General features: G+C 44.7%; 1 protein-coding gene across 7 annotated transcripts in view; it reads right to left on the reverse strand.

Annotated features, from left to right (window-relative positions):
• Positions 1-909: 909 nt before the first annotated feature.
• Positions 910-14293, reverse strand: part of LOC100699125 (myosin-10) — a 65440-nt gene continuing 52056 nt past the window's right edge. For all 7 annotated transcript variants that reach the window (XM_025907809.1, XM_025907807.1, XM_025907808.1 and 4 more), the window contains 19 exons: positions 14103-14226; positions 13486-13657; positions 10226-10438; positions 9928-10072; positions 9627-9833; positions 9431-9535; positions 8737-8889; positions 8123-8371; positions 7827-8039; positions 7468-7680; positions 7160-7321; positions 6945-7073; positions 6755-6843; positions 6490-6613; positions 6075-6164; positions 5350-5468; positions 5146-5254; positions 4876-5048; positions 910-3863 (listed from right to left, as the gene is read on the reverse strand). In XM_025907809.1, coding sequence (XP_025763594.1) covers positions 3716-3863; positions 4876-5048; positions 5146-5254; positions 5350-5468; positions 6075-6164; positions 6490-6613; positions 6755-6843; positions 6945-7073; positions 7160-7321; positions 7468-7680; positions 7827-8039; positions 8123-8371; positions 8737-8889; positions 9431-9535; positions 9627-9833; positions 9928-10072; positions 10226-10438; positions 13486-13657; positions 14103-14226 — 2937 coding nt within the window. In that variant the 3' untranslated portion in view covers positions 910-3715. The remainder of the gene's footprint in view (positions 3864-4875; positions 5049-5145; positions 5255-5349; positions 5469-6074; positions 6165-6489; positions 6614-6754; positions 6844-6944; positions 7074-7159; positions 7322-7467; positions 7681-7826; positions 8040-8122; positions 8372-8736; positions 8890-9430; positions 9536-9626; positions 9834-9927; positions 10073-10225; positions 10439-13485; positions 13658-14102; positions 14227-14293) is intronic.

The following is a 14293-nucleotide window of genomic DNA, read 5'->3' on the forward strand; positions in this document are numbered from 1 at the left end:
TAATATCTTGCAGTATCTTAATATGAGACAAAGTACATTTCAACAGTGGCTCAGTTTTTCTACATCATAAAGAAATGCTGCTGGAGCAAAGAAAAAGACCTGGCCCAACTCTTTCAGGTGAAATTGTGAGAAAATTTGTAAAATTACAGTTTTAGTCTTCAAATATTGACTCATTGTAGGAAACAAATTTTGATTGTGAAAAGACAGCTATTCTGTCATTGCTAGTGGCTGTGAGTGAGGCCTTTAACAGTGGGAAGAACTGTAAAACAACATTCAAACTGACCTTTGGAAATTTCAAAGCTGTCCAATGGGCTGGATGGGAGCCTTTGCTGGGCCAATTCTGGACCCCGGGCCTCACGTTTGACACCTTTGTTCTAGAGCAACATTGAGTACCTCTACACCTTAATTCATGTACTTTTCAGGAACAGCAGGTAAACTTGATACGTGAGGATCAGAGGACAGCTGAGCTGAAGCTGTTAAATTTATTTCTCTCTAATATCAGACCCATCCCACCTGCTGTTGACATTTTTTGCTTGTGATGGGCAGCTAATCAAAAAGCAGAGAAGCACAAAAAGCTGATAAATGGAGGTGCTGGACAAAGCCAAGTATAAGCTAAATAAGGATGATTATAAGGTTCAACATTTAAAACCTTTGTTTTTGATAGAATTTATGGTGTCAGAGTCCTCCAAGATTATCACTAATTCAAAGTTGAGTGCAATCATTTTTGTATAGTTTTGTTTAAATCAAAAAAATAAAAACACAGGAACCCTTTAGAGGTGCCTTTGTATCATTACTAAAATTACAGCCACTAATTACAGAGAAACAATGTAATACTTTTAATGACACAAACCTAAAAATAACTAGTTGGTTCTTTAAAAAAAAAAAGAGACAGAAAATACAAGAGCAGAGTAACAGTTACAATGAATATGCTTTATTTTCCTTTTACAAAAACAGAAAAAAATCACCGTCTAGAAATACAGGTATACAAGAAATAACAATGATGAGAGTATTTGCAGTTGAACGCCTGGTTGTCAACAGCCAGCTGGGTAATAATAATAATAATAATAATAATGAAAGAAAACAGAGTTAACTACTTGGTGAATGTTAAAGCTTCCAACCAAATTGCATCCTGTGCAGCGCATCAGTTCCCACAGTAATGTGCTAAGCCTTCGCCTGAGGGGGAGAAACGAGCTTAGCATGAGAGTAACGTGGGGAAATGAGGCCGCAGAGGGCTCCGCTTCTCATGTTAGTTTAATCATAATACTGTAATACTGATTCTGACCCACACGCTCTAGCTAGGAGGATATTACAAACGCAGAGGTACACGGTGGATATGATGATAGGAAGCACAGCGACAATATGAAAGAAAAGAAAGCAAAATGAAGTGTTGAGTATCTTCTTCTTGATGTACCTGTTACCTCTGTGAGGAATCTTTGCCCGCTTATGTTCTTATTTAGTGTCTAAGGCACTTTTAAAGAAACATACTGTTTAGTGTTAACGTTTGAGGAGGGAGGGGGGCACAGGAGTCTGCCATTGATGGATATGGGAGCCCTGGCGTGTTGTTTTCACACTGTGGAGGCTGCTGGAGATAAAGCAGAGCTAAGTAAAAAAAAAAAACCCTTTGAATTCAGACAACCTGTAATGAACGAAGAATGAGTGCTTGTTTAGATCAGTCAGTGGTCTGAAGATTTGGGATTAAAGTCGCAAAATATAGTTTGTATTTGCTGATTTGTGTTTTACTGCTGTTCTGAGGGTTGTTCAGCACACTCTGTTAATCATTTTGCTGAAGAAAGAAAAATATTTTCCTTAAACTTTCGAGATCTGTTTTTATTTGAAATTGGGAGCCAGCACAGACGAGAAGTATTTAAGGGGAACTCGACCGATGTCTTTAAAATAAATGTACCCAAACTGATGAAATAAAACCACCACTACTCCTCATGGTGCCTACATTACCCACAATGCAACTTAACCATTGCAATACAGAGAGGAGTGTAGACTACAGTCAGAATCTTTTTCCAACTCCATCTACACTTTAGATCACTTTTAAACTTGTCTTGAGCTGAAAACAGCCTGTAATGCCTGTTTCATTAACATATTTAATATAGGTGACATTAATACTCAGGGTTACATGTCAAACGAGCTTCCTGCTGCCATCTTTATGGGACTTTTGCCCACGTTTGGCCTGTATTAGATTCTCAGATGGCCTCTGTGATCTTCAGAACATGACAGTAATGAGCTCTCTCCTCCACCACGTATAAAGAAGCCAGCTGAGGTGTTCTGGGCATGTCCTCCTGGAGGAGACCCCAGGGCTGACCCGGGACGCTCTGGAGAGATGAGGTTTTTGGGTTGGCCCGGGGAGACGAACATCTGTCTCAGGCACTTGAGACTGTTTGTCTGTGCTGGCTTAAAAATGTTACGGTAACAGCAGTTGAGTGTTGTTAAATCACACCTTTGCTTCTTAAAGATTGGAGAAAAGCTGATGCTTGCTGAATGTTGAAGTCTGTAGTCTTGAATTTGTAGTTTTATTTACAGTATATGTTTTACCAAATCATAGCATAAAGTCAATTTAAAGGTAATACAAAGCAAGGCTAAGCACAAACACTGTAAATGTGGTGATAAGGTGACTAGTTTTAATCTTCACTTCTAATCGGAGCACGTGTTTACAACCATTTAGTGTCGTACTGAGTGCAGCTTTAGTGCTTCCGGTTTGAGCTTCTTTCCTCATTGTTGGCTTTATGTTTGAATTCTCTGTGCAGTTCTGTGCACGTTCCAGCATCGGTGCATCATTCGCGGCTCAGGCCAATCCACAGGACAGGTCGTTAGCTTCAGATAACCAGTTAAAACCCAGCGAGACATTCTTTTATTACATGTTGAGATGAAGCCACAGAGAAAATATAATACCTCTTTTTTTTTTTGTTTTGTTTTGTTTTCACAGTAATATACTTTCACTTCAGAGTCTGTGTTTTTCTATTGCATGTCCCGAGATGTTAGTTGTTCCCGTAAGTGCTGCAGTGTAAAAGCCGAACAAGAAACATCGTCAGAAGGAGACTCATGCAACAAAAGCAGCCGGCGCTGGCGTCCGGAGGCCACAGTGACCTTGGTTTGTGTGGGGTTTTAGTCATTCAACACTGGATGGAGGGAGCGTGTGAGGTGAGAGATGGCTTTTCCATGACGAGTGAGCAGAACACTTACAACACCATAGTCAGACACTTTTCCTTGTAGTCCTGCATTCCAGTATGAGCCGCGATCACATGACGGACGTGACGTGTGCACACCTCACAACCTTCACCTACATGTAGAGTTTCGTTTGTATAAAAAGCACTTTGTACCTAAAAAGCAGAGCAGATGATTTCTGATGGGACGGGCGGGACGGGGCAGGTGTAAGGGTTATTACGCTGAGATGATGCTGACGGACGAGCCAGGACTAGCAGCTTGTCAGAGGAGAACAGAGTAAGGCAGAAGTGTCCGTTTGTCCCGTGGCACTCCGGATCGGAGGCGTTCCTTGAGGAGGGCGGTGGATTTTCCCTGCAGAGGTGACGGATGGAAAAAAAAAAAAAAAAAGGGCTGCCAGGCACGCTCCGCCCAGCTTGAATAGAAACATCTCATCGCTCTGATCTTCTGAGTGGTTTGAGATGAGTCCATGTGGACTTTGGGGGTGGGCGAGACACAGTTGGGGAAAAGGGTGGGGTGAGGAAAGAGACGGTTGCTGCTGCGGTTACTCGGCGTTGGTGTTTGGCGTCTCGTTAAAGTCGCCGGAGCGGCTGTCTGCGTCGTCGTCTGACATATCGACGGAGGCGCCGTCCAAGTTGAGGTTGCGCCGGCCTGAGCGGCCGGAGGAGAAGCTGCTGACTGGACCGCCACGCCTGGGCAGAACAAACGGAAGAAAGCTTCACATCTACAACATTTCAGAAAACATAGATTGTGGGATGACGAGATACCAATGTGGTGGAAGAAGAGCCGGGAGGTGATGAGATTGGCCTAAACGCAGGATAACTGTTATTTTGAAAGACGTGTGTGGTTCTCAGGAGCTCCAGCAGGCGCTAAGATCAACTCTAAAAGTTCAACTGTGACTGCTGCTGACACAACTACACGCTAACATAACAAAACATCACATTTAAATGCATTTCCATTCATTATGATGGAGGAGTACAGACTGTAAACACACTGCAATGTCATCCACAGCTTCAAAACCTTAAGACTCACCAGTCTGGTAATAGTACCTGTGTAGTCACCGGCACTGTGTACCTGAACAAAGTGAAAGAGCTGCAGTAATATAAACTAAATGAGACCACATAGTTGTCTGACTACAGCTTAGTCAGACAACTACACTGTTAACCTGAGGATGCACTGGAGGAGCCTCCCTGGCTCCTCCAGTCTGTGTGATGAAGTATCCTCAGGCAAGACCCTGAACCTGAGTTTCCCCCGAAGCATCCATCAGTGTGGATGGTTGGAAGAAGAGCTCAGACTCAGATAAACGAGCTGTATGAACATGTTTGACTGGGTGAATGAGACTTGTGGCGGAGAGTGCTAAAATAGAGTAGAAAGGTGATCTATAAGTGCCAATCCATTTACCCAGTCGCCTCCCGGCTCCATCACCATGTTTCACACATGCAGGAATGAGAGCTGTCAACAAGATGAGGGTGTAGAGGGTGGGGTGGGAGGACTGGGGAAGTGAGTTTAGCAGATTCTTAAAATGAATAATAAATTAAGTTACATGATCAAAACTTTGACAAACAGCCCGACACAGTAATAATGATCATGATTATTACTGTGCGAGTATGTTTGCACTCTGTGTTTTTATTCCTGCACTGTTTCGGTATCTAGCTCAGGTTCTGGGTTATTTCTAAAACCGGCTGATCGCCGTCCTCTTTGTACCTGAGGCGGTTCTTCAGCGAGGTGACCTCTCGGGTGAGACCCTCACTGGCCTCGGTGGCATCGTCCAGCTCCCTCTGCAGCTTCCTGCGAGCGGCATTTGCTCTAGTGGCCTCCTCCTCCGCCTCCTCCAATTGACGCTTCAGCTGCTTCATGCGAGAGTTCGCCTTCTCCATCTGACGCACAGACGCAGGTGGAGGGTGAGAAGTTGTAGAGAACCAGCAGTGTGAATGCAGACAGAGCAAAGCCTAATCATTCCCCGTGTGTCCGTACCTGCTCCTTGTACTGGTCGGCATGACGACGCTCATCCTCCACCTGCATCATCACCTCCTTCAGTTTCTTCTCTGTACGTCGGACGATTTTGTTGGCCGCTGCTCTCTCCCTGGAGGTTTAATAGCGGAAAAGGTAAACATGACCAAATTGTCGTATTGGTCTACTCAAAAAGGTCTAAAATCTGCTCTTTAAGGTCTGGATTACTTGGCTTCCTGCTCCAGCTGCTCTTCCAGCTGCAGGATTTTGGCCTCCAGAGCAGTGATGGACGCCTTAAACTTTGACTTGACAGCCCCCTCCAGCTCTGCCAGCTTGGCCTTCAGCTCCTGTGTTCATGGTAACAGAGCAAATATTCAGTTTATTAGTTTAGAGTTGTGATCCAGAGGTCCTGTTAATGCACCTGAAGGATCATGTTCTCGCGTATCTCCTGATCCTACTGGTGCATCTGTGACGTGCGCTCTGCAGCAGAGCCGCGGGTCAGAGAGACTAAATCTGGGGGATGACATCGTGCTACTGAAAATGAAAAATGAAATGCTCGTGTCCTGATCTGCTGCCTCTAGTATAGATCTGGGGTGTCAAACATAAGGCCCAGGGGCCAGAATCGGCCTGGCAAAGACTCCAATCCAGCCCAATGGACAGCTTTAGAAATGTGAAGGAATGAATCCACATTCAGATGTTTTGACAGGATTTCTAGTAGATAATATTTGCAGATGGTGGAAGAATAGAGTTTAGGCCTCAGAGGAGACTGGTGGCAGCTCCCGGGCTGGGCTCACATGTACTAAAGAGAGGTGAAATGCTTAAAAACAAAGAAACAAAAAAACAAGATCAGGTGTGGGAATGAAAAAGAGAACAGCTTGTAGTACAGGAGGGCGTAAACGGAAGGGAAATGTGAAATGAGATAAACACCGTGATATGCTGTAAGTCTACCAGACCTTGTTTTGTCGCTCCAGCTGCTGGCGGGCGTTCTCGCTCTTCTGCGCAGTGTTGCGCTCTGCGGCCAATTCGGTATTCAGGGTGTCGACCTGAGAGAGAAAGAGAGGGGCAGGCAGGTGAGAGGGATTGTGGGAAAAGGAGAGAGCAGACAAACACATTGATGGGCGTTTTAATTTTACTGTGTTTAGTGTTTAAAAGAAACATTTGCACGACATAAGTTTGTCTTATCCTTTCTCCTCAATCAAGAGGTTTTTGGTACATCATTCTGTGTCACTAGCTTCACCTAGCACCACCCAGCAACCTCCAGGAAACACTTGAAAACCAGTCAGGAAATACACATTTTTCCCTAGCAACCAGTAGCTGTATCACATCCAGATAAAGTTTGCGACACTGCTGATTATTTAGTGTGCCTACCTGCAGGTTGGCCTTTCTGAAGCGGTCGTTGAGCAGCTCCATGTTGCCCTGTTCCTCCTCCAGCTCCTCCTCCAGCTGGGCGATGCGAGCCTCCAGCCTCCGCTTCTCCTCCAGCAGTGACGACCTGACGCAGAGTTTCTATTAAATTTCTACTGATTTACAGCAATTGTAAGACTATGAAACAAATCATTTAATCCCTGAGGGGCACATAAAACCTGGCTAATTATTAATATGAAGTTTGGACAGACTACGTGTTCATACTGACTTTCCAGAAGCACTGCTGGAGATCTCGTCAGCCAGCTCATCCCTCTCCTGTTCAGCGTGTCGACGGGCCCTCTCTGAAGCTGCGTGGTCCTGCGCAGACACACACACAAGATCATTCAGCATTTCAGACCTTACACACAATTCACTCTGATTATCACCACAAAAGGCAGCTCATATCTCATAGCTCATACCTCCTGAAGCTGCAAGATTTCAGCTTCCAGGCTCTTGAGTTTCTTCTCGTTCTCCTTGGACTGGGCGAAGATCTCATCCCGGGAGGATCGGGCCTCCTCCAGCTCCCTCTGGTAGTCTTTCATCTGAGCCTGCAGGAGCAGCAACATGATACGGACCAGCTTAGAGACTGAGATAATTGAAAATCAGGACAGACATTAAGCAAACACTTGCGTACCTGTAGTTTCCGGAGCTGTTTGATGGCCTCGTCCCTGCCTTTGTTGGCAGCTTCGATCTGACCCTCCAGCTCGTTCAGGTCCATCTCCAGCTTCTTCTTGGCTGCCACAGCCACAGATCTCTGCTTCCTCTCATCCTCCAGCTCCGCCTCCATCTCACGTACCTGCAAGAAAACAACACTCAGGGTGTCAGTTTCAGCCTCCCATTTTTACACTTAATGGAAACACTGCATTCTGATGATGTAAATGAAGATACACTGCACATTAAAAATGTGGCATCAGTCCTTCAGGATTATCGGCCACTTTGTACCTGTTTGACCAGCGCTCTTTTCTTCTCCTCGCCCTGCTCGTCTCTGGCCTGCAGGTCTCGGTCAAACTGAGCCTTCATGGCTTGCATGTTGACTTCCAGGCGGAGTTTGGCATCTTCTGTGGCCTGCAGCTCATCCTCCAGCTCCTCCAGCTGTGTTCTCATCTCCTCCACCTGCTGCTCCAACGTACGCTTGGACTTCTCCAGCTCATGGACCTGTGAGCAGCCAGAGGAGTGACAAAAATGTGACACAGCTGCACAATAAACTTATGAAATCCTGAGATTTCAGGTCCTCAGGTATTTCTGACATGTGAACATCTCTTAATCAGTAGTGTCACTGGAGAGGTCAATAGGTCACTCACATTCTTCCCGACATCATCCTTGGAGCTCATCAGGTCCTCCATTTCAGCACGGAGTTGTTTGTTAAACCGCTCGAGTTCCTCTTTGGCCTCCAAGGCCTCCTCCAGAGCTCTGGCCATCGACAGAGCCTTGGTCTCCTTCTCTCTGGCCTCGGCCTCAGCGCGATCACGCTCCTCAGCGTAACGAGCAGAGATGGTCTTCTCCTCAGCCAACATCTAGCATAGATAACAGAGCCTTCATTACACTGAACAAACTGTAAGAGACCTTGAATATCTCATCTCTGTTTGATCTCCGGTACCTGGTCAAACTTCTTTTGCTTCTTTTCCAGGTTGGACACGATCTGTCTCTGGAGGTCCAGTTCCACCATCTGGTCATCCAGCTCCTGCTGCAGTCGGTTTTTAGTCTTCTCCATCTTGTCCAAAGAAATTGTCTTCTCCTCCAGACGCTGGTTGGTGAGCTCCATGTCCTTCTGGAGTTTCCTCTTCACCTCCTCCAGACCCTCCATTGCTCCTACATCCTCCTCCAACTTCTTCTTTGTCTCAAACAGCTACAAAGACATTTTAAAAATATTTGTGACGTGACCTTTGGTGTCCCATCAGTGTGTGCTGGAGAGATAATCAGCTGATGTTTACCTGCAGATGCTGAAGATGCTAATAATAGTTTTATTAATTATTAATCCTAACCACATGTTTTGAAGTGACTCAGATTTTCTCTTCATTTATCTGTGAAGCCTCACTGAGTTACAGCTGTCTGCACGCTGTGCTGCACCTTAGCGACAGGTGCTCACAGCAGGTAAACAGCTGGAAACGGTTGCCGGGCCCTTCTCCTGGCACTCGGCTTCAGCGGTACCTCGAAGGTGTTTCTGCCTGACTGGTTTGTGTGCGTCAGATGTGCCCTACTGTGAACATGTACCTGAGCCTGCACGGTCTGCAGCTGTTTCTCAAGGCTGCGTCGTGCCTCCTCGTCCTCTTCCTGCTGCTCCAGCAAGTTGTTCTTATCCGCCTCCAGCTGGCGGATTTGGCCGCTCAGGTTCAGCTTCTGACGCGTCTCCTCCTGCCGCAACTCCTACTCGCAAAAACCACGATCAGAAACGATGATCAAAAGACAAACGAAAAGCAGTTACACCTGTTTTAGTCTTAATACGCTGATACTTTAGCAGAGGCTGTCCTCGTTGGATATGTGTGAAAAATACAGAGGCAAAAGCTGCTTGGTTTCACTAGAAAGCTTAATGTTGATTAACCTGAGGTCTGTCTAAAAAGCACAAACACATCACCAGCACCCAAAAGTATTAAACTATTATTATAAAGTTTTTTTTTTAAATTAGTTTTTATTTATTTCTCAAGTCAGTTCAGGTTTATTTAGTTTCAGTATCTGTTTTACTTTTCAAAACTGTAATATGGACACATTTGTCATTTTTTGAGAACAGGTATATAAACAATTTACTTGTCTTAAATGTTTTTGTGGTTTTATTTCTGCTTAGTTTTAATTAACCATAATAATCTTGCTCCACAGAGGATTTATCAGGTAAAATGATGATTTCTGAACACGTCTCCTGCAGCTCTGAAATCATTCAGGCAGAAACGTCGATGCTGACGGTCTTTCGTACCTCAGAGTCTTGCAGTTTGCTGTTCAGGTTTTCAACTTCTTTAGCCAGTTTAACGCCCTTCTTCTCTGCCTCCTCCAGCAAAGTAGACACGTTGTCCAGCTCCGTCTGACAAACAAATGGAAACACATTAAACAAAACTTTCCCTTACAAAAAAAAAATAAAAAATTAATCAGTCCCAACAATGAGGTGGATTTACCTGGAGTTTGTGGGAGCGCTCGGCCAGCTCTCCCTTGGCTCTCTCCACCTCGGTGGCCCTGGTCAATGACTCCTGCAGCTGAGCCTCCAGCTTCTTCCTCTTGTGCTCCGACTCAGTCTTTGCCTGCTGCAGAGCTTTCACTTCACAGACCAGCTCTTTGTTGTCATTCTCCAGACACTGCTTGTTCTTCTCCAGGTTGGCTTTAAACTGCACAGAACAAATAAAAATAAAAAAAGCTTTTAGTGACATGTATGAAGGTAAACTGAAGACCTTACAGGTTAGAAAGGTTTGAGCAGCTCACCCTCTTGGCCTGCTCCAGCTGTTCGGACAGTTCCTCGAGCGCTGTGGCGTGCCTCTGTCTCATGTCCTGGATCTGAGCCTCGTGGTTTTTGGTCTCCTCGTCAATGGCCTTCTTCAGCTCTGCCACCTCCTGCTCTCGCTTGCTCCTGGAGATCATCCACGAGGGAAACGGTTAAAAACACAGGACTGCATATAAAGATGGACGCAGACTGAAGTCTATAGAACACATAGTGCTACCTGACGTACAACAACTGTGAGGTTCACTTTATCATCATTGATAAATGAGCATTAATAAGCACCTGAGTTCCTGCTGGGCGGCCGTGGTATCCAGCGTGTCCTCCAGCTCAGTCTTCAGAGCTTCCAGCTCCTCACTCAGGTCTCTCTTGAGTTTCTCAGCTTTACTTCGACACATCTTCTCAGACTCCAGATCCTCTTGAAGCTCAGCTATTTGCGCCTGCAGCTCCCGAATCTGCTTCAAAGCATTGTTCTTTTGCACAGACTCCTCATCACACCTAGATGGAGACGCACAAATGCACGTCAGTTTTTCAGAGCAGGTCTTAATCAGAGAATTAAATAAAATTCAAACATTTCCTCAAACCTTCAACTGATGATCTGGATTTCTACATTTGCTTTTTTCTCTCTATATCAAATTTGTATCTTCAATTCAGACATCATTCAGAGGACATTTAACAGACTTCCTCACTCGAACATCCTTCACTGCTCTTTACACTTCACGTAGTTTAGATCCTTAGCATTTAATGTTTTCATGCCGGTAAGTGTGCAAGGCCCCTTTTTGGGTTTGAGTTCAGTAAATTTCATCATTTGAGGGTCCAGGTGGATGTAATTTTTCCTGTTGGTGCAGACACAACACTACAATGAACCGACATGTATGCAGACGTCAAACAACGACAGTGACGCAGCTCATTGCAGCAAAATTCACTGGTTAATGTAATGGTAAATGGCCTGCATTTGTATAGCGCTTTACTCAGTCCCTAAGGACCCCAAAGCGCTTTACACTACATTCAGTCATTCACCCATTCACACACACATTCACACACTGGCAATGGTAAGCTACATTGTAGCCACAGCTGCCCTGGGGCGCACTGACAGAGGCGAGGCTGCCGGACACTGGCGCCACCGGGCCCTCTGACCACCACCAGTAGGCAAACTTGGGGTTAGTATCTTGCCCAAGGATATTTGGCATGCAGCCAGGAGGCAGCCTGGGATCGAACCACCGACCTTCTGATTAGACCTGCTCTGCCACCTGAGCTACAGCCACCCAATGTAATGTGTGAAGTACTGAGTGAAAGCAATAATTTTTCTTGGCAGTGGTTTGCTGTTTCACACCAACTGATGAGCTGGAAAATCCACTGAGAGCAACAAATATTACCAAATATGACTGTGTGCAGAGTTTGATTGAGGAAAAAAATCATGAAGTGAATTCAATGAAAGGTAAGTCCCGGCTGTCCTTTCAAGGCTGAGATAGCCACCTGTGCACACATGGTGGCAGTGTGGTGAAGCTGTGTGTGAGTTTATGTGTTCCTCATCAGAAGAGGAAAATGTGATGGGGCTGCTGATTTGTTTGCAGCTGGATGTGCGTCCAAGTAAACCTCGCGCTGGCTGCAGCGTTACTGCGACATTCCTCACTAATGTAGAAATCTGCTGATTAAACACACCGAACGTCAAAATGATTCAGTTTTATAATTAACACAGTGACACCGCTTTGATTAAAAGCACTAATGACTCCCATATAATTGCAATGCTCCCTTTTCCAAACTATCAAAGATGACAGGATTGTTCTCAGAATAGCTGCTGAACTCAAAATGAAGCAGATCAGCTTTAATGAAAGCCTAATTATGTGTGGCTGTGACTAAACTGATGATTTCTGTGTGTGAAATTGGTCGGGCAGATGTTTACCATCAAACCCCGAGTCTGCTGAACGGAGGGGAGCACTGAGAAGTCCCATTAAAGTGATCAGAGCTGACCTTCAGAGGAAAACACCTCCACAGCTGTTTACCTCATTAGCAGTTTTATGAAGGATAAATATGGAAAACAAATCAAACATAAAAGCAAATGTGGACATTTAACCGCTGTGGAAAATAAATATATAAAGAAAATATTTAGCTGGAGGTTAGATGCAAACAGTACCAGGTGGAGGAGATGCAACATCTAAAGTATGAGAAGCTAATATTCACTCCATATGACTCGTGATCCATCTTAAGAAAAGACAGAAACTCTTTGTGGATTATATCAAAACCAAGTTTTAACATCTCCCCCATTCATACAAGTTCACATACACTCAGTACTGAACATTGCCTACAACTGTCTGCTCATCTTATAAACCCACTGCAATCAGAGGGAAACATGGAGTAATATTAACAGAATATATCCATCTGCCTGTGTGATAAACGTCTTGTGTGGTATCATGTGCTTTAAATGCTAATAAAAACTCTAACTTATTGCTGGAAGAGTTGTTAAAACATGATGACAGCCCGTTTTAGCTCTTGACTCCTTGTGCACACAGTGCATCAATCAACATCAGTTTGCCTGTAATCAGACGCGGCTGCCCCGAGACGAAAGGTCCGAGCTGCCGTCGCTTGAGGAAACGCCGCAGAGTGCCTGAGTGCTGAAGCACGTTCGCCGCTTTAATTTCACAGTTGCACGTGTGTCTGTTATTGAATGGCTATTTCAGTCTCACGATGGAGTGCTGTTCTCATGGAAACGGGAGGCAGTAAAGTACAGTGCAGATGCGTGTGAGGATTTATGTTCCTGAAATGAGCAACACTAGCAGTTAAACATTACCACACAAGCGTAGGTTTGCAGAGAGCAGCTATAAAAATACTTCAGCAAAAAGTTGCTTTTTTGTTTTTTTTAATGTGGCGAAAAAACAAAATCGCGAGCTTTGTTGTCAATCTGACTCACTGCTGCTGAGCTCAAACCAAGTCTAGAATATTTAACTAGATCTAATTATGAAATAAACATTTATTTCGTGATAACAGAGTTCAGTTTCTAAACATAAACGTGACATTTTTCTGTGTTATGGCCCTTCACATAGAAAAGAGCACGAGCAGTGCTGCCACCTGAAACCGATTCTTTTCTATGGCTTGTGTGGTGCATGTGTGCCGGCCAGAGAGCACTGAATATGATGACTGTTTGCAAACTGAACAGAAATCGAGAATGACAGGAAATGGGTTCAAATAATACTTGTGAAGACCACCAGCAGTCGCGAAAAAAAAACAGAAGAAGAATGGGTCGTTCGTTTAACCTAGTGGTCAGCTCAGCAAATGAAAGTGCTCTTAGTCAGTGGAATCTGCAGTTCTCTGCTGCAAACATCAAGAAACTATGTTTGTGATTTCGCCTACAAACACATTTACAATGAGGCAAGCTGCAATAATAATACCTGTGTCCACGCCATTCAGTCACTAAACCAACTGCACCTCTCAGTAAATCTTCATACTGGCTTTTTAAAAATATTCTTTAAGAGGCGGTTTTGTGCTGGGACAGTGTTTACGTTTCGCAGAGGTTGTGTGACATACTCATTTTAATGTTTGCCACTGACCTGGCCAGAGCAGCCTGCAGCTCCTCCTCCTTTTTGGCCAGCTGGATCTTCAGCTCCTCTATCTGTGCCTGAAGCTCCGCAATCTGGTCCTGCAGGTCGGTCGTCTCGGCGTCCAGCTTGCGTTTGGCTTTCTCCAGCTCCTGACGTGTTTTCTCCTCTTTCTTTAAACGCTCTAAAGGGAAGCACAACCATATGCAATATCAGCACATTTCAGAAACAGAAATACAAACGTGGTTACTGATCATAACAAACTTTTCTGTTTGGAGTTAAACTTTTTTTTTTTTTTCATCACTAAGTAAGGTCACAAGTTATGCAGCAGCCATAGAAGGAAAAGGCAATTAAGAAAGTGTCAAAACACAAACATGTAATCATATTAGCTGCCAATTAATTCGCTGTACAGTTGTAAACACTAAATCATTAACAGTCATACTGGATGTCCCAACTGACCTCTGTGCTGTTCTATTTTTATGAAGTTTTGAACTTGCTGGCTTATTTAAACTCCAACACCACCCCCGTCTACCCTTTACACACAGCCCTGTTTTGTGTCTGTCCTGGTAGACATTTTCTACTTTTGGTCTCCACATGGGGCCGGTAACAGCCTACTGGTAGCGTCTTACCCTCCAGGTCAACCATCATCATCTCCTGCTTGTTCTTGACCTTGCCGAGATTCTTTGCTTTTTCCTCCTCCTCAGTCAGTTGGGAGGTCATCTCGGCGATCCTGTCCTCCAGCAGCTTCTTCTCCTTTTGGGTTAAAAAAACCAAAAACATCAAGACTCAAGACCTGCAAAAGGTCTCAGTACTTTATTGC

This window comes from Oreochromis niloticus, linkage group LG6, assembly GCF_001858045.2.
Source record: "Oreochromis niloticus isolate F11D_XX linkage group LG6, O_niloticus_UMD_NMBU, whole genome shotgun sequence".
Classification (NCBI taxonomy): Eukaryota; Metazoa; Chordata; class Actinopteri; order Cichliformes; family Cichlidae; genus Oreochromis; species Oreochromis niloticus.